At 39.9% G+C, this 19,564-nt stretch overlaps 5 protein-coding genes across 8 annotated transcripts; 2 read left to right on the top strand and 3 right to left on the bottom strand.

The window, feature by feature from the left end:
* Positions 1-2,251: 2,251 nt before the first annotated feature.
* Positions 2,252-3,199, top strand: LOC113211169 (putative gamma-glutamylcyclotransferase CG2811). The gene is made up of 2 exons (XM_026429472.2): positions 2,252-2,691; positions 2,754-3,199. Exons 1-2 carry the CDS (start codon positions 2,503-2,505, stop codon positions 3,054-3,056), a joined length of 492 nt encoding a protein of 163 aa, XP_026285257.1. The 5' UTR covers positions 2,252-2,502; the 3' UTR covers positions 3,057-3,199.
* Positions 3,084-9,566, bottom strand: LOC113211160 (DNA repair protein RAD50). Of its 3 annotated transcripts, none has more exons than XM_026429458.2 (19): positions 9,284-9,566; positions 8,720-8,955; positions 8,477-8,623; positions 8,253-8,368; positions 7,912-8,024; positions 7,616-7,828; positions 6,490-7,427; positions 6,206-6,415; positions 5,823-6,112; positions 5,428-5,674; positions 5,022-5,351; positions 4,695-4,901; positions 4,438-4,611; positions 4,244-4,369; positions 3,938-4,112; positions 3,736-3,851; positions 3,523-3,656; positions 3,313-3,441; positions 3,084-3,228 (listed from the first exon to the last, which is right to left on the bottom strand). In XM_026429458.2, the coding sequence occupies exons 1-19, from the start codon at positions 9,405-9,407 to the stop codon at positions 3,186-3,188; spliced, it is 4,068 nt and encodes a 1,355-aa protein (XP_026285243.1). In that variant the 5' UTR covers positions 9,408-9,566; the 3' UTR covers positions 3,084-3,185. The 3 variants fall into 3 exon arrangements, with proteins under 3 accessions (XP_026285243.1, XP_026285244.1, XP_052129214.1); XM_026429459.2 differs by having other exon boundaries at positions 9,179-9,289; XM_052273254.1 differs by lacking the exon at positions 9,284-9,566 and adding an exon at positions 9,050-9,071.
* Positions 9,567-9,771: 205 nt separating this feature from the next.
* On the top strand, positions 9,772-13,515 carry LOC113211162 (tRNA-dihydrouridine(47) synthase [NAD(P)(+)]-like). Its single transcript, XM_026429463.2, has 12 exons — positions 9,772-9,973; positions 10,321-10,541; positions 10,613-10,838; positions 11,101-11,300; positions 11,420-11,652; positions 11,752-11,946; positions 12,044-12,160; positions 12,234-12,410; positions 12,526-12,666; positions 12,744-12,917; positions 12,989-13,170; positions 13,237-13,515. Exons 1-12 carry the CDS (start codon positions 9,909-9,911, stop codon positions 13,307-13,309), a joined length of 2,004 nt encoding a protein of 667 aa, XP_026285248.1. The 5' UTR covers positions 9,772-9,908; the 3' UTR covers positions 13,310-13,515.
* Positions 13,181-17,553, bottom strand: LOC113211161 (vacuolar protein sorting-associated protein 41 homolog). Of its 2 annotated transcripts, none has more exons than XM_026429460.2 (17): positions 17,394-17,553; positions 16,810-17,295; positions 16,528-16,726; positions 16,300-16,457; positions 15,980-16,198; positions 15,769-15,874; positions 15,538-15,689; positions 15,304-15,458; positions 15,047-15,222; positions 14,707-14,974; positions 14,415-14,610; positions 14,199-14,339; positions 13,992-14,128; positions 13,804-13,903; positions 13,687-13,731; positions 13,551-13,618; positions 13,181-13,471 (listed from the first exon to the last, which is right to left on the bottom strand). In XM_026429460.2, the coding sequence occupies exons 2-17, from the start codon at positions 17,279-17,281 to the stop codon at positions 13,424-13,426; spliced, it is 2,640 nt and encodes an 879-aa protein (XP_026285245.1). In that variant the 5' UTR covers positions 17,282-17,295; positions 17,394-17,553; the 3' UTR covers positions 13,181-13,423. The 2 variants fall into 2 exon arrangements, with proteins under 2 accessions (XP_026285245.1, XP_026285246.1); XM_026429461.2 differs by having other exon boundaries at positions 17,400-17,533.
* An 84-nt stretch (positions 17,554-17,637) lies between these two features.
* Positions 17,638-19,527, bottom strand: LOC113211164 (uncharacterized). The gene is made up of 4 exons (XM_052273258.1): positions 19,248-19,527; positions 19,015-19,074; positions 18,765-18,913; positions 17,638-18,656 (listed from the first exon to the last, which is right to left on the bottom strand). The coding sequence occupies exons 1-4, from the start codon at positions 19,324-19,326 to the stop codon at positions 17,853-17,855; spliced, it is 1,092 nt and encodes a 363-aa protein (XP_052129218.1). The 5' UTR covers positions 19,327-19,527; the 3' UTR covers positions 17,638-17,852.
* Between the last annotated feature and the right edge of the window lie 37 nt (positions 19,528-19,564).

The following is a 19,564-nucleotide window of genomic DNA, read 5'->3' as shown; positions in this document are numbered from 1 at the left end:
TCGGCTCGCTTGCTACGACGGTGTACAGAGCCTTCGCCCGCGGCCACAGTGTCGCTGCGCTAGTTGCTGACGTCACCGGCGCCTATGACACGGTCCGCCCCAGGACTCTACTGCGGCGGCTACACGAGGCTGGAGCCCCGCCTCGCGTCCTCAACATGTTGAGCGCCGTACTGCACGACCGCCACACCTACGCATCGTACAACGGTCTCATCACTTCCTTCCGCCTCACTAGTCTGGGCCTACCTCAGGGCTGGGTCCTCTCACCGCTCCTCTATATCCTCGACAAGCGCCGGCTGTGCGAGGCACTGGCCGACGGGGTCGTGGCTATAGAATTCGCCGACGATATCTTGCTGCTCGCCGTGGCTGCCACGCCGGCGGCTGCGATGGCCCGCCTGGCCCCTGGGGTCCTCGAACTTTCCCGACGGCTGTGCCGGGATGGCGCCACCCTCTCGTCGGCCAAGTCGCAGGTGATGGTTTTCACCAGAAGCACGAGGCCTCAGCGCCTCCCCGCGATACAACTCAATGGCGTCCCCATCGTGGTGGCCACGCAGGCCAAGTACCTCGGCGTTCTCCTGGACTCCAAGTTTATGTGGGGCCCCCACGTCCGCTACATCATGGCCAAGTGCCGCCGCCGACTCAACTTTCTGCAATGCATGGCGGGGGTCTCCTGGGGTGCACACCCCTACGCCCTCCTCCTCCTCTACAGGACCACCATACGGGCCATTCTAGAATATGCGGCCGGGATTTTCGACCCCCGCACGGACACCGCCTGGGACCCGATCATCAAGCTATGCAACCGCGCTCTCCGCATCTGCCTCGGCGCCATGCCGTCTTCGCCCCTCTGCGCACTATACGCCGAGGCCGCGGAGTGGCCGCTGCGCCGTCGCTTTGCCTATCTCGCCGACAGGATGCTGCTCCGCTGGAGTGGGCAGGCCGACCACCCCGCACTCGCTGGCCTGCAAGACCTGGCCCCGCGGGGCGTGCTCCCCGCGAGCCTGCGGGCCAAACCGTCTCTTCTGCTGAAGCGGTACGTCGCGCTCGCCGACACCCTGACGGGCATTGACGCCCCGCCCCGGTGGCCCTGCTACGGGGTGCCGCACGCCGTATGGACCACCCCCATGCCTGTAACGAGCTACTACCCCCCCGCCCCGGTCGTCTCCCTGGGGGACGACCCGGCTGCCATATACGACGCCCTTCGTCTCCACCACTGGAAGGACCGCCACGTACTGGCCACTGACGGCTCCAGGCAGGACGACCCAGTGCGAGTCTCCGCAGCAGTCTACGACGCCACTACGGCCGGCGTGCTCATGTTCCGCCTCCCGCCCCTAGCGACGGTCTACCTCGCTGAGGCCTATGCCATTGAAAGGGCGCTCCAGTGGTCCCTGGATCGCGGCATCGCATCCCCTCTCATTGTCACCGACAGCCTCTCCGTCATCACGGCCCTTGGGGCCTCCCGCCCCACGGCGGACACCCCCCGCACGGTAGTTGCCATTCGGCAGCTCATCGTCGACCACCACGGAAGAGACTCCCACCCCACCCTGGCCTGGGTGCCGGCGCACAAAGGTATCTTCCCCAACGAGCAAGCAGACGCCGCGGCCACCCTCGCGCACCAGCACGGGGAGCCCGTTCACCCCCCGCTACCCCTCAGTGTGCGCTACCAAGACCGATTGGCCACCAACCGCGTCGAGGTCCAGGCCGCCTGGGCGGCGCCTGCCCTCAAAGGACGACACCTGCGCAACCTTATGCCCGTCTTCCCTCGCCGGCCCTGGTTCGCCAAGGCGCAACTCTCTCGCCCCCTCCTCTCCACCACCATCCGCCTTCGCCTCGGCCACACGGCCTCGCCGCAGCACCTTAACCGCGTCGCGGGGCGCCCCTCCGCGGCCTGCACTTGCGACGAGCCGAACGGCACAGCACGTCACCTCATCGAGGACTGCCCCTTCATCAACCGCCTGCAATTCCACGCTGCTCTTGCCGCTGCCGACGTACCGCACGACTACGACTCCATCCTACGCACGCCCCTTAAGTCAGCCCCAGCCATAGCTCAACTGCTTAAGTTTAATCCCACGCTCCGACTCTAAGTACTCTCACAACCTTATACAAACACTACCCGCCACGCTCCGTACTTCCGGCCTCTCCCTGCCCGGCTCCGCCGTGCAGGGATACTACACTGGCCGCTATGCCGTTCGGCAGGCCATGGACGCTAGATTAAACTAAACTAAACTAGCTGGGCTGCTGTTTGCATCATCAGAGGAGGAAGGCACCAAGTTTGTTCAAGTTGGTTTGTACTACTTTCGTTGAGAGCAGCAACTGGTGATTTAGTGTCACAATAATAAAAATATTGTCTGAAAAGAGCAGAAGCACTGCTTGTCTGCCTTTAGGGAAGAGGCGCCGCCCAGAGCAACTGGGACGTTCTCTCTTTGAAAAGAGCAGTTGTTTTTTGACAGCTACTTTTTTCCTGTTTACAAGCAAGCTGTCTGACTGATGAATATCACATGACACAGTATGGCTGTACAAAATGTATTTGTGTATGGAACACTTAAGCAGGGTGAGCCTAACCAGCACTGGCTGACCAACAAGAGGAATGGATTTGCTAGATTTGTTGGCAGCGCAACATCAACCGAAAAATATCCTCTAGTTATTGCTTCAAGATACAACATACCATTTCTTCTTGACAAGACAGGCACGGGGGAAGTGAGTATCATATTCTTTTGGAGTAAATTCTAGAGACTATTCAGAATAACTTTGTTTCGCAGTTTGTTACAGGAGAAATATATGAAGTGGATGACAAAATGCTCAAAAATCTTGATGTGCTTGAAGAGTATCCTGCATTCTATGTCAGGGAGGAAAGGCTGTTCAAACTCAGCAACAATACATCAGATGTTATAGCATGGGTTTACCTCCTGCAAAGTTTCAAAGAATCTTTGCTGGAGCTACCTTTCCTGCAGGAGTACAGAAGTGAAGGTGTGCACGGCCTACAATACTGTGAACCAGCATTGCGTGATGAAAGTTATGATGCTTGCTCTGATGTTCAGGGAAAACAAAAAGCTCACAAGTAATAGGGGGAGGTGAATTTAAAAAATAAGTTGAAGATATTAAAAACACATATAATTAACTTTGACGGAATACTGACATTTTTGATTTAAAGATTCAATACATTAAGAGAGGTTAAAAATACATAAAATCTACTATACTCTTGTGACATGCTTCAACCTTATTTGAGACTTGCACCTGTAAATAAAACACAATGGATTCGGATTATTATTTGAACAGCCAGTAAGTGCAAATGAAATACAGTAGTAAAATTGTACGTACTGATTGTTTCGAGATACTTCCCAGTAATGCGGGAAGGAGTCTACAGTGGCCATGGCATTTAAGAACTCATGGTCATGAGTGATGACAATCAGTTGGAAGTTTTTACTACCTTCGTGATCATTCACAATTCTACAATAGCAAGAAATAGAATTCATGAAATACATCTAATTGTGTTGTTTGTGTTGTTGCCAATAGTTAAAAGATACATACTCAGTAATAGCTTGGCACAGACTTTGAATATTCTGTCTGTCCAAATTTGTGGTTGGTTCATCAAGAGTGAGAATACCACAGTTCATGCTGAAAGTTTCAGAGAGAGCCATCCTGATAATAAGGCAAGCAAGCACCTGAAATCAAAGCAAACTTTAAACCTGTCAAATCATAACATACAAACTCAATAAGTTAATTGAAAAGAGAAGAACACACCTTTTGACCTGCACTGCATCGACCTTTCATATCAATTTCAGTCCCACTTTTAACTTGAACAACACGGTAATTGTAGGCCTTTCTTTTATCTGTGGAATTTGTTGCAGCTGAAGGGGCTGTTAAACAAAATTTAGTGCATTAATACTTGCATACAATCACATTCAAGAAATGAACAAAAAGAAACAAGGATGCAAATTGTTACTTGATTCATCAGTCTTGATTTCAATATAATCAATGTCATTTCCTTTATATATCAGTCGCCAATACTCCCTAATGCTCTTATTAACTTTGTCCATACGGTCCTTGTGAAATTTTTGAAGGGCATGGTCAAGTGCAGAGTAGTATTTCTGGAGATCTTTTTCAACATTTTCCATGACCTGAAAATTGTATTTTGGTAGGCAAATCATAAACTTGAGCATACAACAAAACTTCCCAAACTACCTAATGAATAGATGCTTGGCATTATCTATTATTCACCATAAACCCTAAAAATTAGGTGCATACATACCGCTACTTGTATAAATTTCTCTTTATATTTTTGTTCAACTGTTTTGAAAGTGTCAAGATTTAACTCTTTTTTACGAGAATCAATATTTTCATTTTTCCCTATTAGGGTACCCTCTAATTTTTTAACCTGAAATTAACAAACTAGTTCAAAAATATGAAATATTTTAAAAGGAAAATCAACTGAGAATGATCTACCTTTGAAACAAGATCTTGACGTTTTCCTTGAAACTCCACACACTTATCTTCAATAGTTTTAATATCCCAGGATCCCAGCTCCTCAGTCTTCTCCTTCAGTCGTACCTCCTGCTGCGCAATCATTTTCTCAACTTCAATTAACTTTAAATTTTCATCCATTTCCTTCCTCTCTCGCTGTATTTTCAAAACATGGGTAAACAATTACAACTCAAAAGCTAAACAAGCAGAAGAATTTTAGAGCCATTGAACACACTTACAGTATGGTTACCAATAAGACTGGATAACTTTTTACTTTCAAGATTAAGTGCTTCTCTCTCCTCTTTGATTGAATCTAATTTGGAAGCAAAACTCTCATTCTTCTCCTTATATTCAATAAGCATTTCTGATATTTTCTGATTTTTAAAATTGAGTAATGTTTTTTGCAGCTCAGTGATAACTCCCATTTCTCGGTCTACATCTCCTTTCTACAACAAATAAGTACAAATTATAGATGAAAAGACACAGAGGAGGTGGCCGCGATGTGTCATTATGACCATTCGGACGGACCACGTGGGCCTCAGCATCCTAAGTCTAATTGAATTTACCTTTTTCTCCATGTCTTCTAGACTCTTTTTCTGAAGTTGTTTAACTGTAGCCAGTTTTTTTTCTGCACAGCATTGCTCCTCTTGCGCAGGTTTCAATTTTACATTCAATTCCTCCTTCTCGTTTTCTAATGCACTATTCAAAGTTTTTAAATCCTCAACACGTTCTTTAAGAGCATCTTCTTGTTGGATGAATTCTTTTATTTTCAACTGCTCAGCGGTTAAGGAATTGATTGTCTGGTTGATATCATTGATTTTTTTTTCGTAACTCCTCAGTCTTGCTTCCTTGTCATTTTTGTCTTTACGTTTAACAAGAAGGTCAACTCGAACTACCTGTACAGGTTATACAAAGAAGGTACAATAAAATTATAATACACAGAGCTAATTGCAAAACAAACTTGCTGTTTACCTCTTGTTCAGCAAGTGCTTCATCCAAGTTCCGAGACGTAGCACTGAAATGATGATCTTTTTTAAGTTTTTCAATCACCCGGGAGAGCTGCTTACATTCTTTCTGGCTACGATCTATGTCATAAATATCAACACCAAGTTTTTCAGCCCTACTCATGTTCTCTGCAGCCTCACTTTTCGATAACTCAAGAGAGGCTATTAAGCCATTCATTTCTCCCAACTTATCTTCACAATCTGTGATTGCTGTCCTACATAAGGTGATTAAACAAAAAAAATTTATCATTTGACGAGACAATAGCACAAAATATACCACAAGATAACAAGTAACAATCCCTCAACACCAACAAAAATCAATGTTCAATAAAAATGGCTTTAACAACCAAAACTTCTACTTACTCTAGATTAGGAATCACTGTTTCTTGGAGTTCACTGATGGTGTTTTGGAGGGGCTTCAGCTCCAACAGTCTTTCCTGTTTGCTTTGAAGTTCTACTAATTTCTCAGTTACTTCACCAATTTTTTCTGGCATACCATCCAACCTCAACTCTAGAGTTTGAACAAGACTGAAAGGCTCTTCCTCATTGTCAAAGGACCGATCACATAAAGGACAGCATGGGTCTCTCTTCTTTAAATCCTGAATGTAACCTCTAGTAACCACTGCAGAAGCAGTGTAGAGTCCTTTGTCATTCTAAATAAGACAAAAAATTTCAACATTACTGGAATTGAAGTAAATAAAGACCTATAAATAAATCATTCATTAAAAAAAAAAAAAAAAAACTACCTGCAAAGTTTCAATGCCTTCTTTAGTTTTTTTCAGAACAGTTTCCAGATCAGTTCTACCACATTCTTCATAGATCTTATCCTTGTGTTGGTCCAATTCCTCTTTCTTCTTTTTAAGTGTATTGCGACTAATCTCAAGATCTTTCTGCAATGATGACTCTTCTTTCTTTTTTTCATGGCATTCATTTATCAATTTATCATATTGTTTTTTCTAAAGAATAATAAGGACAAAAAAATTACTTCAAGAGATAAATTAAAATAAAACACCTACAAAAGAAAACTTACAAATTTTTGAACAAGCAAATCAAATTTATGCTTCAAAGTACTGTCATCAGAGTCACTGAGGTGGCATGAAATGAAATCTTCATTCTTTGATCTGAGTTTGCGTATTATATTCTGTTGGTCAGTAAACTTCTTTTCATCAGTTTCTAATGCTTTTCTGAATTCTTGGTGTTTGGCAATCTCACGAACTTCTGTAGACAATTTATTTTGTTGGCTCTCTAAGTTTTCAGTATCACTCTTGAGCTTTGCAATAGCACTAGACAATGATTCAGAATCTTCCTCTAATAGTGCATTATTGTGCCTCTCATGCCATTTTTCCAAATCTTTATCAATCTCTTGCTTTTTAGCCAGTTTAGTGTTAACAGACTTCAGCAACTGCTCCTTTTCTTCTATTTCTTTATAATTTTGTTTGATAGAAGCAGTCTTCATATTTATTTCAGCCTCAAGCTTGGTTCCTGCATCACGATGTTTTTGAATTTCTACTTGAAGTGCATTTTGCTCTCTTTCATTAGCAACTTTCAATGAGGAAATAGAACTTGCCAGGGTGTTTATTTCTTTTTTTAAACTGTTTGTGAAGTCATTAACATCATTCTCACTTGCTTTGGTCTTCAATGCTGGCAGTCCAAGTGCTGATGCCAGACTTGAGAGCTTAGAATTTCTTTCTTTTTGAGTGTCCTGTTCACGATCTTTATCTGCTTCAAGTTTACCTATTTTGTTTTCAACAATCGACTTTTCTTTGAGAGTAATCTGTTCAGTTCGATCCACACGTCCTTTGTCTCGCCCAATGTCGTCAAGCCTTCTTCTTTTGGAATCGAGTTCATCATCAAAATTTTTGATTACTTGTTCAAGCTCCTCTTTAGTTCCACTAAAAGGGACACTTATAAATTCTTTATGGCTGTCCCTCTTACTTTTTAAACCATGCAATTCAGTTTTAAGTGAATCTGAAAGTTGGATAATAAATAGTAAAAATATCAATATGCTGAATACTGGGTATAAAAAAACCATAAAAGCAGCACACATTTCTACAAGTTAATTCTAAAAAAAAAAAAAAAAATTTAAAAAAACAAACAAAAAAAAAGCTATTTGGGAATTTTGATGGATAAAATAAAAAAAACAATTGATGGTCTACCTTTTTCTTTCTGAACAACCCTGTAAGCATCATAACGCTTAGACCAGGAGTTAAGTTCTCGCGTCATCTCTGCACTTTGATCTCCTGAATCAATAATTTCCTGTTCCAATTTATCTCTTTCCTTGATCAGGAATTCTAGCTCACCAACTTTCTGTCTACGAATCCCTACATTTTGCTTCAGATTTTTTAGTTTTTCCTTCTCAATACGAATATCTGTAAGAAAAAAATTACCTACAGGAGAATGCAATAAGCCAAGGAGAAAGCTGTCAGATTAAAAGTTATCTGAGGGAACTTACTAGGAAGTGAATCGTTCCTTATTTTTCGTATTTGCTCTAAACACTTATTGTAACTGGATGAGTCAAATATTTCATCAAACCTTTCTTTAACTTTCTTACCTTCATCTAACGGCCTGAAAATTTAAGACATTTCCTCAAATAATTAACAATTGAGAATTGAGATCTCAAAATATATTCATCAGTGGCGCCCACAAATTATTCCAGTTGCCCAGGTGCATGAGGTACTAAGGTAGATCCTGAGGTCTCATAAGGGGACATAGTGGAGAAAAAAGGGAAACCAGAAGAGGTTTGCCTGGGATCATGTGGGCGTCACTGATACTCATAAGATTCAACAGCCATACCAGAAGGATTCCTCTTGATGACAAAAAATGACATAGTTCAGAATTGGTTTGGACACACCCAAGTGCTGACCCATAAGCTCATCAATATCTGCACAGCGACCACTGAGTTGATTTTTCTAGGTGAGAATAGGAGTTATTAGTTCAATTCAATTCATTTCTATATTTGTTACGAACAATAAAGTCATTTAGGTACAAGGGAGTACAAGAAGGATATATCCGCAGACCTTCCCATTTTTCATGGTAATTGAAATAGTTGAATCCATTGCTGTGGTTGAAATGTTTTTCACTTTCTGCGTAGATTGAAGTAATCTGGCAACCACAGTCTCATTACCCTGACAAGATATAAACTGCAATTTGATCTGAGCCCTAGTCTAAAAGCCAACGAAGAAAACAGTGATTGCTTATTATGTTCTACATGAAACAATAAAAACATTTAAAACTTTCATACAGTGATTTGGTCACATTACCTCAATACGCCTGTCTAGTTTTGGATCTCTGACGAAACTGCTACCTTGACCCGCAGGAAAAGTCCCAGTACATGCATACTTCAGAGCTTCTATAATTGTGGTTTTACCACAACCATTACGACCCAGAATCAAGGTAAACGGCTTGTCAAAGTCGATAAACTGATGATCGGCGTCATCAGCACCAAAACTTCTGACACCTCCAATAGCAAGCTTCTTTAGCACTGCCATGATAAGCACTGCAACAGGAAAATTAGAACGGACAAGTTGACTTGTGATTCACTTATCATTTAACGTATACATTCCTCATTAGACATTGCCGAGCGGTGCGACCTAACGAACAACCAAGAGGATGGTAGGTCGGTAGGCTGCTGCTGAGGCAGCAGCTCCTAACCCAATGTTCGTCTCAAATCAAAGCACAAAGCTTACGGAAAAAAATTATTAGAAAAGGGCACAACTTACACCAAAATCAAAAGGAAACGATATTTTAAAGTTTCACAGGAGGGAAAATCATTGACCTACGCGTTAGAATTAAGTCTTTAAAAGTCTCTTTGTCTGTGTCCTTACCTTTACATCCATTTACAGCCTTTCCCAAATCAAATGCGGTGCGGCGTGGCTGGTTGCCGCCACTGCGAAGCGAGCGAACACAACAGCAACAACAAAACAAAGGTTTCAGCAAAACCACAAACATACAAAATACTTTGTTCGCAAACACACGAACAAACACACGAATTAGTAAATAATGAAAAAATATCTCCTTCGATTCAATATATAATGAGTTTAGAATAAGATAATTTTTTTCAACATGTTTTACTGGTCCTGTTTTGTTGTTACCACCGAAACAAGAAAGTGCGCGGCTTTCTTTGAATTTGTTGGACAGACCGTGGGTTCGTCGGTTTTTCAGTCTGTAGTTGTATTCCGTGGTTCATTTTTCATACTTGAAAAAAGCATCCCTTTCTCTAGATAAATCTATAAATAATATAACAATTTAACGTAATCAGTTCTCCTTTTAGAATAAGGTTTAGTTTTAGTCAGATTTCAGTCTTTCAGTTGACTTTGGCACTCACGTCACGTCCGCGTCGTCTGCTGTGTGCTCTCCGGTTGTCGGCGCATGGCGTGTTTTGTGGGGTGAAGCAAGGCCGAAAGCAATTTCTTTTTGAAAGAGAAGTGACAGTCTTTAAGAAGTAGAGTAATGGCTGCCACTAGTGTTGTAAATGGTGGAGAGACTGACAAGGGGATTGCCCGTATCAAACCCGAGTAAGAATTTCTGCCCATGTCGTGTTTTGGTGTTGACAGATTTCTCCCTCATAACCCCCCAACAATTATACTCAATTATGGTGGATTTAGTATCGTGATGCGAGTCACTCCACGATGAGGTGCCTCATCTGAGGCAATTCGCTTTAGAGGTTTTCAGACAATCACTTGTCCTAAGAAATCTGAGGCGAGCTACGTAAAGAGGGCTGCCACAGTCGAGGCACCTCACACTGAAGCGACTATGCTCACGAGACTAAACTCACCTTAATGGGCTAAAATCGCTGTATGTGATCCATTGTAATTTATGTATTTCGGAATCTGTATGTGAGTTACTGACATTTTTTTGGTAGGTTCATCGTGTCTGACCATGTCCCTCATCTTGCTGAAAACTGCTTGTCGGCTGATGACAAGAAGAAATTTTCCAGTACTTCAAGGGATGTGCCTGCTGTTGATGAGGCAAAGTGTGACCTAATAGATGAGAGTGGGGAGAAGTGTGATTCAAAAAGTGAGAGCTCTCTGGAACCGCCACAAAAGAAACGTTTATCAAAATCAGAAAAGAAAAAGCTCAGAGGTTTGTTATCTATTGTCTTTCTGTTAAGCGTTCTTTTCTTTTTTTGTGTCTAATCAACTTGATGAATTCAGGACAAAACAAAGCTCGACCTCCTCCTTTCAAAGTCAATCGTGATGTTATTCTTTGTCACACACTTGTGGACATATTGGAGGGGGAAGAAGCAGTGCCATGTAGTAATGCTCGGTGCACAAACATGCATGATGTAAAAGCATTCATGGCGATTCGACCTCAAGATATTGGAACCACCTGCTATAATTTTGAGGTCAGAGGACGCTGCCCAAGAGGTCTAACTTGTCGGTATGTTATTGTCTCCAACAAGTATAATTTCTCTTTCAATAGTTTAATTTTATTGCTTTTGCTTGAGAAAGGTTACTTTTGCTTTTCAAATGAAAATTTTAGTTCAACATGTTCCTTGCGGCTCATTTTTTGTGCCTTTGATTTAACTTGGGAGCGTGACCAGCTAGTATGGTCATGCCGCAAGGAACGTGTTAACAGAGGTTGTTACTTAAATTTATTCACCATGGCAGATTATCCAATTAGGTATGGTGACTTGTTACAGCTATGGAAGTTGCCATATAACAAATGATGGCTTCAATAAAGTAAACAAGACCCTTTGGGAAAAATTTTCTTCCTTGGGTACTCTACCAACTCAAAACATCTTATCAAAGGAACTGCAAGTTGCACTTCGCAAACGCACTTATGATTTTAAAAAAAGTGAAAATATTTTGGAGAAAACTAAAACGGTGCAGTTATCTAAGGGTATATTTTTTTAATTTTACATTTATCTCTCCATTATTGTGAAAATTATTTAGTATGTTTCTAAAATAATCATATTTGTTCTAAATTTGAAATAATATTTTCTGTTTTTTATCTTTTAGGTATCAAGCGCACTATTGATGATGAGGCAAAAACGAAAATTGAGGTTGACACCACAACTTTTTCATCCAACACTGCCAAATCAGTTAGTGATTTAAATGGAGCCTCTACATCATTAAATCATCCTAAACTTGAGGAGATTAAGAAAGAATCCGAAGATGTTCAATCATCTATTAAAATGGGCCCTGTATCTGATGAAGATATAGTTAAAACTAGGATCCCTGAAAAGAAAATGGTAAGTATTGTCAATTTTAAAATTCATAACTTCCTTGTGAGTAAATTCACTCTGAGGTTGAATGCTGGCGTGAGGTTGTATTGCTGTTCACTTTTCCAGATTGACTGGCGTGGTAAACTGGCAATGAGTCCTTTGACTACAGTGGGTAATCTACCTTTCAGGCGCATTTGCAAAGAGTTTGGAGTTGATATCACATGTGGTGAAATGGCAATGGCCGTGCCATTATTGCAAGGTATGAATCAAGAGTGGGCATTAGTGAAGAAACATGAATCTGAAGATATTTTTGGTGTTCAGGTACTTGAATTTAAATATTTGTGATTATTTTCCCATCTCAATTTGTTTACAATATTAGTTTACACTAATTTCTTTCTAAAAAATACAACCTTCACAGCTTTGTGGAAATAACCCCTACACCATGACTAAATGTGCTCAAGTTTTGCAAGAAAACATGCAAATTGATTTTATTGATATAAACATGGGCTGTCCCATTGATCTGGTATATCGAGAGGTAAGGTCTTTGTTGTTAATATTGCTCATCCAAGTAATTGTTCATTGTTCTGAAAATGGAAAATTTACCTCAGGGTGGTGGGAGTGGGCTTTTGCACCGTGAAAAGGTTTTGCAATCCATTGTTACTTCTATGAACCAAGTGATGACTATTCCTCTAACTGTCAAAACAAGAACTGGCATTGTAATGGGCAAGAATATTGCACACAATTTTATGCCTTACTTTAGGGACTTAGGAGCTTCTCTTATTACGGTAAGTTTTTATTCCAATTCCTCTGAGAATATAAGTTATTGTGTTCAAGATTTCTTTTTCCTTGTATTATAATCAACTATTGACTTTTTTTTGGTGTCCATGTCACTAATTTCAGGTTCATGGACGATCTAGGGAACAGAGATACACTAGATCAGCGGATTGGGATTATATAAATGAGTGTGCTAAAATTGCTCATCCAGTACCTTTGTTTGGAAATGGTGATATTTTGTCATATGAGGACTACAAAATTGTCACAGTAAGTTCATTAGTGTAAAGTCTTTTCTATTTGTTAATTTGTTTCTTAACCCGCCTGTATTGAACTTTGTTTGCCAGGAAAAGTATGAAAATATATCAGGAGTAATGATTGGGCGAGGAGCCCTCATTAAACCATGGATTTTCACTGAGATTAAAGAAAAAAAGTTGTGGGATATTTCTAGTCGAGAAAGATTCGATATTTTAAAGAAATATGTGAACTATGGTCTTGAGCATTGGGGAAGTGATACAAAAGTGAGTAAATTTATTATGACTCTTGAAAATGTTGTAAAATTACTGTTAACCCTATCATTTGCTTTTAATAGGGAGTGGAGAGTACACGCCGATTTCTCTTGGAGTGGCTTTCATTTCTTCATCGGTATATTCCTGTTGGAATTTTAGAAAGACCACCCCAAAAAATTAATGAAAGACCTCCAGTTTTCAAGGGACGTGACGATTTGGAAACTTTGATGGCAAGCTCCAACTGTGCCCATTGGGTAGAAATAAGGTGACTATAATAACAATTTCAATATTTATTGCAACAATATCATTTTACACCAAAATTTTGTTTCAGTGAAATGCTGCTTGGTCCAGTGCCAGAAGGTTTCAATTTTCTTCCTAAACACAAGGCCAATTCTTGGAAGTAGGCTAGTGTTTGATGAGAACTAAGTTAAAATTAAGTTTGAAAACATATTTCAGTGCCACGAAGTGTTCCCAATAGTTCACACCAATGATTTAATATAAAAGTATATATCATTATGTTAAAAAGGTGACTTTGTTTTGTGAGCATTACATATGATGCAATATTCCTGAAATCAAAATAATAAAAGTGTTTAAAGTGAAAACAAGAAAAGATATGCAATCATTTCTACTACAGTCATTACTTACTGCAGCACACTCGCCATGAAACGAATGCTTGCAGAAAAACACCACCACATTACTTGCTCGACTTGCATCTAAAATCAAAATAATTTATATAAATTGTTATATACTATGTTTGTAAAGGAAATGTAATTTTACTTACCTTTAACAATTATGGAGCGGTTACATTTGCCACAAACTTGGTCATCTGCAAAGGAAACCAACTATTTTGAGTTGTATTGTAATAATCAACAGAAACAAAATTTCATTTTTTATTTACCATCAACCATAATTCCTCGCTGCTGCATCTTTACTAATCTATCATGCAAGTTAAAGTTGTCAGAAGACAAAATTTTTCTGCACCCCTCTTGTACAGAAACCTGGGGGTAAGAATACATTTGAGCAATTACCAATTGGTATGGCAAGAAAACGCTGTAAAGATCAATTGCATCAAGTTGAAAGCAGTACCTGCAAACTATAGTCACGCATCAGCTTTACGAGAGAATTTTTCAGACCTGGAATCTCCATTCCACACTCTATTCTCTGAACCAAAATGCGGGGATCCACATATGTGCCAATACGCTGAAGAAGGAATGTAATGAAATCTGTGGAATGTGACACAGATTACAGTAAATCATATCAAAGGAGGACTGCCATTGGATTACAAGAACATACCTGCTTTAGACAGTGAATAGCTTATCAGATCTTCCCAAAGTTCAATGTCATGATGCTCTTTGCAAAAATTGATTGCTTGATCTATATCACCAAGCTCTTTCATTATTAGGTTGAGTGCCTCTTTGAAGTTGCCAATACGACCTAATGGTGAAGCAAACTTATTAGATTAGAAGAAATAATAAAAAATATTTGAGTTGCTGTCAAAACAATACAGACCTAAAAGGTACACAGTTTCACTGTAATAATTTCGTTCTTTGCATATGTTAAGAGCCTCTTGAATTGGATAATGCCCCGATCGATGAAGCAGAGGGAGTAACTTGTCCCGAGCATAGTCTGCATATAATTTAACGAGTAATCCGTGGTATTTCTGCCCTGCCCCTTTGGCGTCTCTCCTGTCCAATGCATCTAAATACTAGACAGATGCGATAAGATATTTCAAACGATTACCAAGTCAAACTTAACATTAAATGGAAAACAAAAAGAGATATTTAATGATGAACCAACTTACTTTGTATTGATACTTTGGATTTTTCTCTAATTTGGCAACAACAACACCAGGATCAACAAGATACTTTTTTAAATGCTTATCAAGCTTTGGTGCAGCAGGAACTGATGTATTCTGGAACCTTTTCATGTCTGGAGTATCATCACCTTTTTCAAGAAATAAAGCAATGGCTTGCTCTTCGTCCAACTTCACCAAATCTTCTATCATATCATGAATAACACCATACAGGTTGTGCTTGCGAATCAGTTGAAACAAATCAGTATTTTTAAGCCTAGAATTAAAAATACTTTATTAAGCAGAGATGTGGTGTGACTGATAAGATTCAAAAAGTGGTAATACTTACTTTAAATATACTGCCAGTGCTTTGTCGTACTGCTTGTCGTGACTATAAAGTATTGCAAGAGCTTCCAGAAGAATTGTATCAGCTTCATTTTGAACACAATGTTCACATAATGCAGCTGTAACTGCTTTAACATTATAGAGATCAGGTGACCACTCTTTAAGAACATCAAGGAATCCCTATAAAGAGAGGGGACTTTTGTGAGTTTATACACAATAGAGCCATCACTAAACAAGAAATTTACCCCAAAATTATCTCACTTTTGCATCAAGCTTTAGGAATTCATAAAGAACCATTTCATAGATAGTAGAATCAAGCCGATAGTCACCACGAGGTAAGTAAGGACTAACAGCTCGTAACTGGTGAATACGAGCAAATTTGAATACTTCACTTTCCCACAATCTCTTTTCAGTTCCTGAGAAAATAATTAACTGTTCAAAAATGTATGCACCACCAACAAAAGTTGAAGGAGCTAATTTAATTTCTTTAGGTACCAAGGATTTTTTGACAAAGTTCACCAGCCTGCTGAAATTCCCTTTGTTCCAGGAGATGGTTAAGATAAGCCTGTCCAACTTGAAAAAATGTGTATCTTCTAGTTTGCCGAGCTTCTGTTTGAGCTACTACTTCCATTGCTGTTTCAAATTTGCTATGACACAAATATTAATAAAAATATGTTAAAAAATGGTTGGCTAAAAAGTTTAATTTAGGCAAAGTTAGACAAATACCTATGTTCCATTAGCCATTGAACTCTGTCATCAGTATCATATGGACTGGCAACGACGACATCCTTGGGACTCACAATGAAAAAATTGTTCTCTTCTATCAAACTTTCTAGAAAACATTTGCTTTGATAGTTAGTTATAAATAAAATATTAGAGATTTGTATTTCAAAGCACTAAGGTTTCATCAGTACCTGTAATACTGATAAATACAAACCTAGGTGATATTCATTGCATTTGAGGTGCTGATATCCTCGAAGAGATAGTGAGTCATAACGTAGTTCAACAAAGCTGTTTGCTTCAGGTTGAACAACATACATAACAGGACGTTGGGCTTTACCATCCTCATCAGGTTCTTTAGCATAACCCAATATAACAAGTTGTTCATCTAAAGGACCAATGCCTGATATATAGAAATCTGTTTCAAATGCCGACACTGCAAAAGCACACAAAACCACAAAGCAATATTTGTATTGGTAATAAAAGAAAAGGTAAGAATAAAAATGATTTTTTAGAAAGCAATGTTACAACTATTACCAAGGTCAACAATAAAGTCAGGTTTGTCTCTATCAATGGCAATTTCATGGGGAGTCTTCTTCCGGATGTGGCAGATACGCACACAATCAACCCATCCGACTAAAAAAGTGGAACTGTCTTTCCAACATATGTTGCAACGGTAGTTTTCCGGAAGAGCTCTTAAATGGAAATATTTACAGTAAATTTTTTGATACTTTGAAATTTTAACTTGAGAATGAGCAAACTTACTCTGGGTTTCTTGGCCATTTGATTAGCCCTAATGAACGTCTGGCTTCTATATCAAAGACCCAAACACCCAAGTTGTCAGCCCATGCAACAAATGGGCCATTCCACTTGATGTTGTGCACTAATCCTTGAGCCTTACACAATACAGTTGACTTTAATCTTGTAAGAAAGGTCTTCTCATACAACACTAACTGTTCATCACCTTTAAGATCATACAAAAAGGATATAAAAGTAAGAAAAACTAAAAAATAGACATGACAGAAATCTGATGGAACTATAAATCACCTGTAATAAATCTCCGACCAGATCCGGGCTTGTAATAGTTGGGGTCAATGGCTACAGATTTTACTTTACAATTTTCTTTTCTCAATTCCTGATTGTTGTCTGACGAATATAAGCCTTGAATAAAGACCCTCCCATCGTCAGAGCAGCTAGCGATAAAGTCTCCATTGCTATCAATACTTATTTGGTTGACGTCAGTACTATGTAAGCGAAGTTCTTCAAGCACTGTGTTACCCAAGTGATCTAGCAAATGAACCATACCCCAGTTATTTCCCAAGCACACAAATTTAGGATGGACAGAGATGCACTTGGCAGCATATTTGAGAAAAATATTATCTAGAGAGTTTTTCATTCGGATATATTTTAACTTAGGTTCTGACTCTTCTGAGTCATCTGAATCTTCTCCACTTTCGTCGGTTTTAGACTCATTTGCAGTGTTGTTCGCCATGTCATTTGTATCTCCACGACTGCTCATGTCGATCTAGAATTCTGAGGAACAAGAACAAGAGGATGTGATCTGTGATGTTTGTTGTGCATGTAAGGTTAGGTTGTCATTACTAAAGGATATGTAACCAGAAAGTCCTTACACGAACTGTGAATAAAACCACCAACCAAAAGACAAGAAAATTAAAGAGACCAGCCTTTCCTCATATCGAATTCAAAACGTTATGGACGGCAGATAACAGAGGATGACCCAAACTTTTGATGTTCACTGGTCACAACCTCACAACTCACGGGACACTCCCTCCCACCCCCCGTCTTTCTCATAACTTTGAAAAAGTGGCGGCAGTTTCGAAATCACGTTTTGGAAAACAAATCACACTTCTACACTTATGTTTAAGAAGTATATTTTCAAAATTATAAAAATTAGTAATAAAGACTAGAGCATGTTTAATATACAGAGTAATAAATGGTAATTGTGCATAAGAGGTCCCCCTCCTGAAAGTTGCCATAATTGGTATTTTTGGATTGTTTGAGGTCCAGGGTGTCTTGACCATACTTATTCAGGTTGCGGAAACCCTATTTGAGGGACAGTCAACAGGTAGCTATTCATCAAGAAGTTCTTCTAGCTGAGCTTTCACTTTAGCTGATAACAGTAAAGATCTGGGAGTTTTGGGTTTAGAAACCTGAGACTTTTTAGTAATAGGGGTGTGAAGGCAGCCAAATGATTTACGCATATCTCTGTAAGCAGCTGCTGATTTTGGTGAGGAATTCTCTTTGTCGACTGGTTTGATTTGCGAACTTCTTGTAGCTTGGAAAGGTGCAGTCTGTGTCCCAGCTACACTAAGTCTTGAATTAAATTGTTTCTCTAATTTGGTAAACTCATGCTCAGTGTCTTCAGCTAGCAATTTTTTCTGCTTGCTTAAAATTGATTGCATATCATTTAAAGTACTCCTCTGATCACAAAGTAGAGAAGAAAAGGCAGCTTTGGCTTCTTCAAGCATATTCTTCTGCTGTTCTATGACAAAATTTGCTTCTTCAAGCATTTTCTTCTGCATTTCCATATTGGATTGGGTTTCTTCAAACATTTTCCTCTGCTCTTCTACTAAACATTTTATTTGGCAAAGGAGGTCTTGTTGTGCTATGTTTCCACGCGTAGATGTGCCTGGTTGAGGTAGTAATGAGACTGGTGGTCTTGATGAGACCGGTCTATTTCTTTTCTCTGGAAGGCCTTTACTGACATTTGATGGTACTGGAGGGTTCAATGTTGAGGGTCTTTTGCTAACTGTGGACTTAGGTCTAGTAATTGATACTCTAGGTATTTTAGATGATTCTGCTTTCTTTGATGCTCCTTGCCCACTTCTCCCTGGTTTGCGCTGGGCACTAGAAATCTTCTTAATACCAGGAGTCTAAAAAATGACAAGAGACCCAAACATTGATAATGTTGACTAACACCATGTGTTGAACTTAACTCTAAGTTAAAACAAGCACTATTGAATTAGATAAAAATAATTCACCTGGTTGTTGAGATCATCATACAAACATCGACGTGAATTAGGAGTCTTTGCCCTTAGGTTGCTGGAGTGACCTTGTTTCTTTATTGATGAGTATAGAACACTCAGCTCCTTGACATCACCCTCTCTGATGGGTTTAACACGCTTGGAACCTGCAAAACACATTCAATTAGATGAATATATTCTAACCTGAAGACAACAAAAATCAAAAAACTAGACATTAGGAAATAGGGATATTTCCCCCACAACTTACTTCCCATGTGTGGCGTACGTGTTGCTCCTAGATGAACTGCATTAGGTGAATGTCTTGTACCTAAACACAGACACAATTCACAAAAAATAACAATAATACAATGAAATTTCAAAGGGGATTTAGTCATACAAGAAAAGCGCACTAAAATCAAACAAGAAAGATAACTATTGTGTTGTCCGTGACGAGATCACAATGAATGCAATGATTTTACACAAAGTGTAATGAGTACTTACCGGTTAGACAGCTCAAAGTATCTAACCTCACAGGTTTCAGACCCAGGGAGCCAATATGAGATTTTCTAGATCCTTGCATTGTTTTGAAGTTTCTTTTACTGAGCGCTGCGAGAACTGAATAAAGAAGATTCTTTAAAAGGTATGGCTAAAAAGAAAACAAGTTGTACTGTCACATCCTTAGCGTCAGCACGTCAGCATCAAGTCAAAAGTACTCTTTTCTCTTATTCACCCATTCGTCCACTCACAAACAACGAACATAAACATACCGCAACCGCACTTCGGCTGGCGCCAATTTTATATAGTGGGGGTGGGGGTGG

The sequence above is a fragment of the Frankliniella occidentalis genome, unplaced genomic scaffold, assembly GCF_000697945.3.
Source record: "Frankliniella occidentalis isolate FOCC.00 unplaced genomic scaffold, Focc_3.1 Scaffold258, whole genome shotgun sequence".
NCBI lineage: Eukaryota > Metazoa > Arthropoda > Insecta > Thysanoptera > Thripidae > Frankliniella > Frankliniella occidentalis.
The sequence above is the reverse complement of the archived record's forward strand: the minus strand, read 5'-3'. Positions and strand labels throughout refer to the sequence as shown.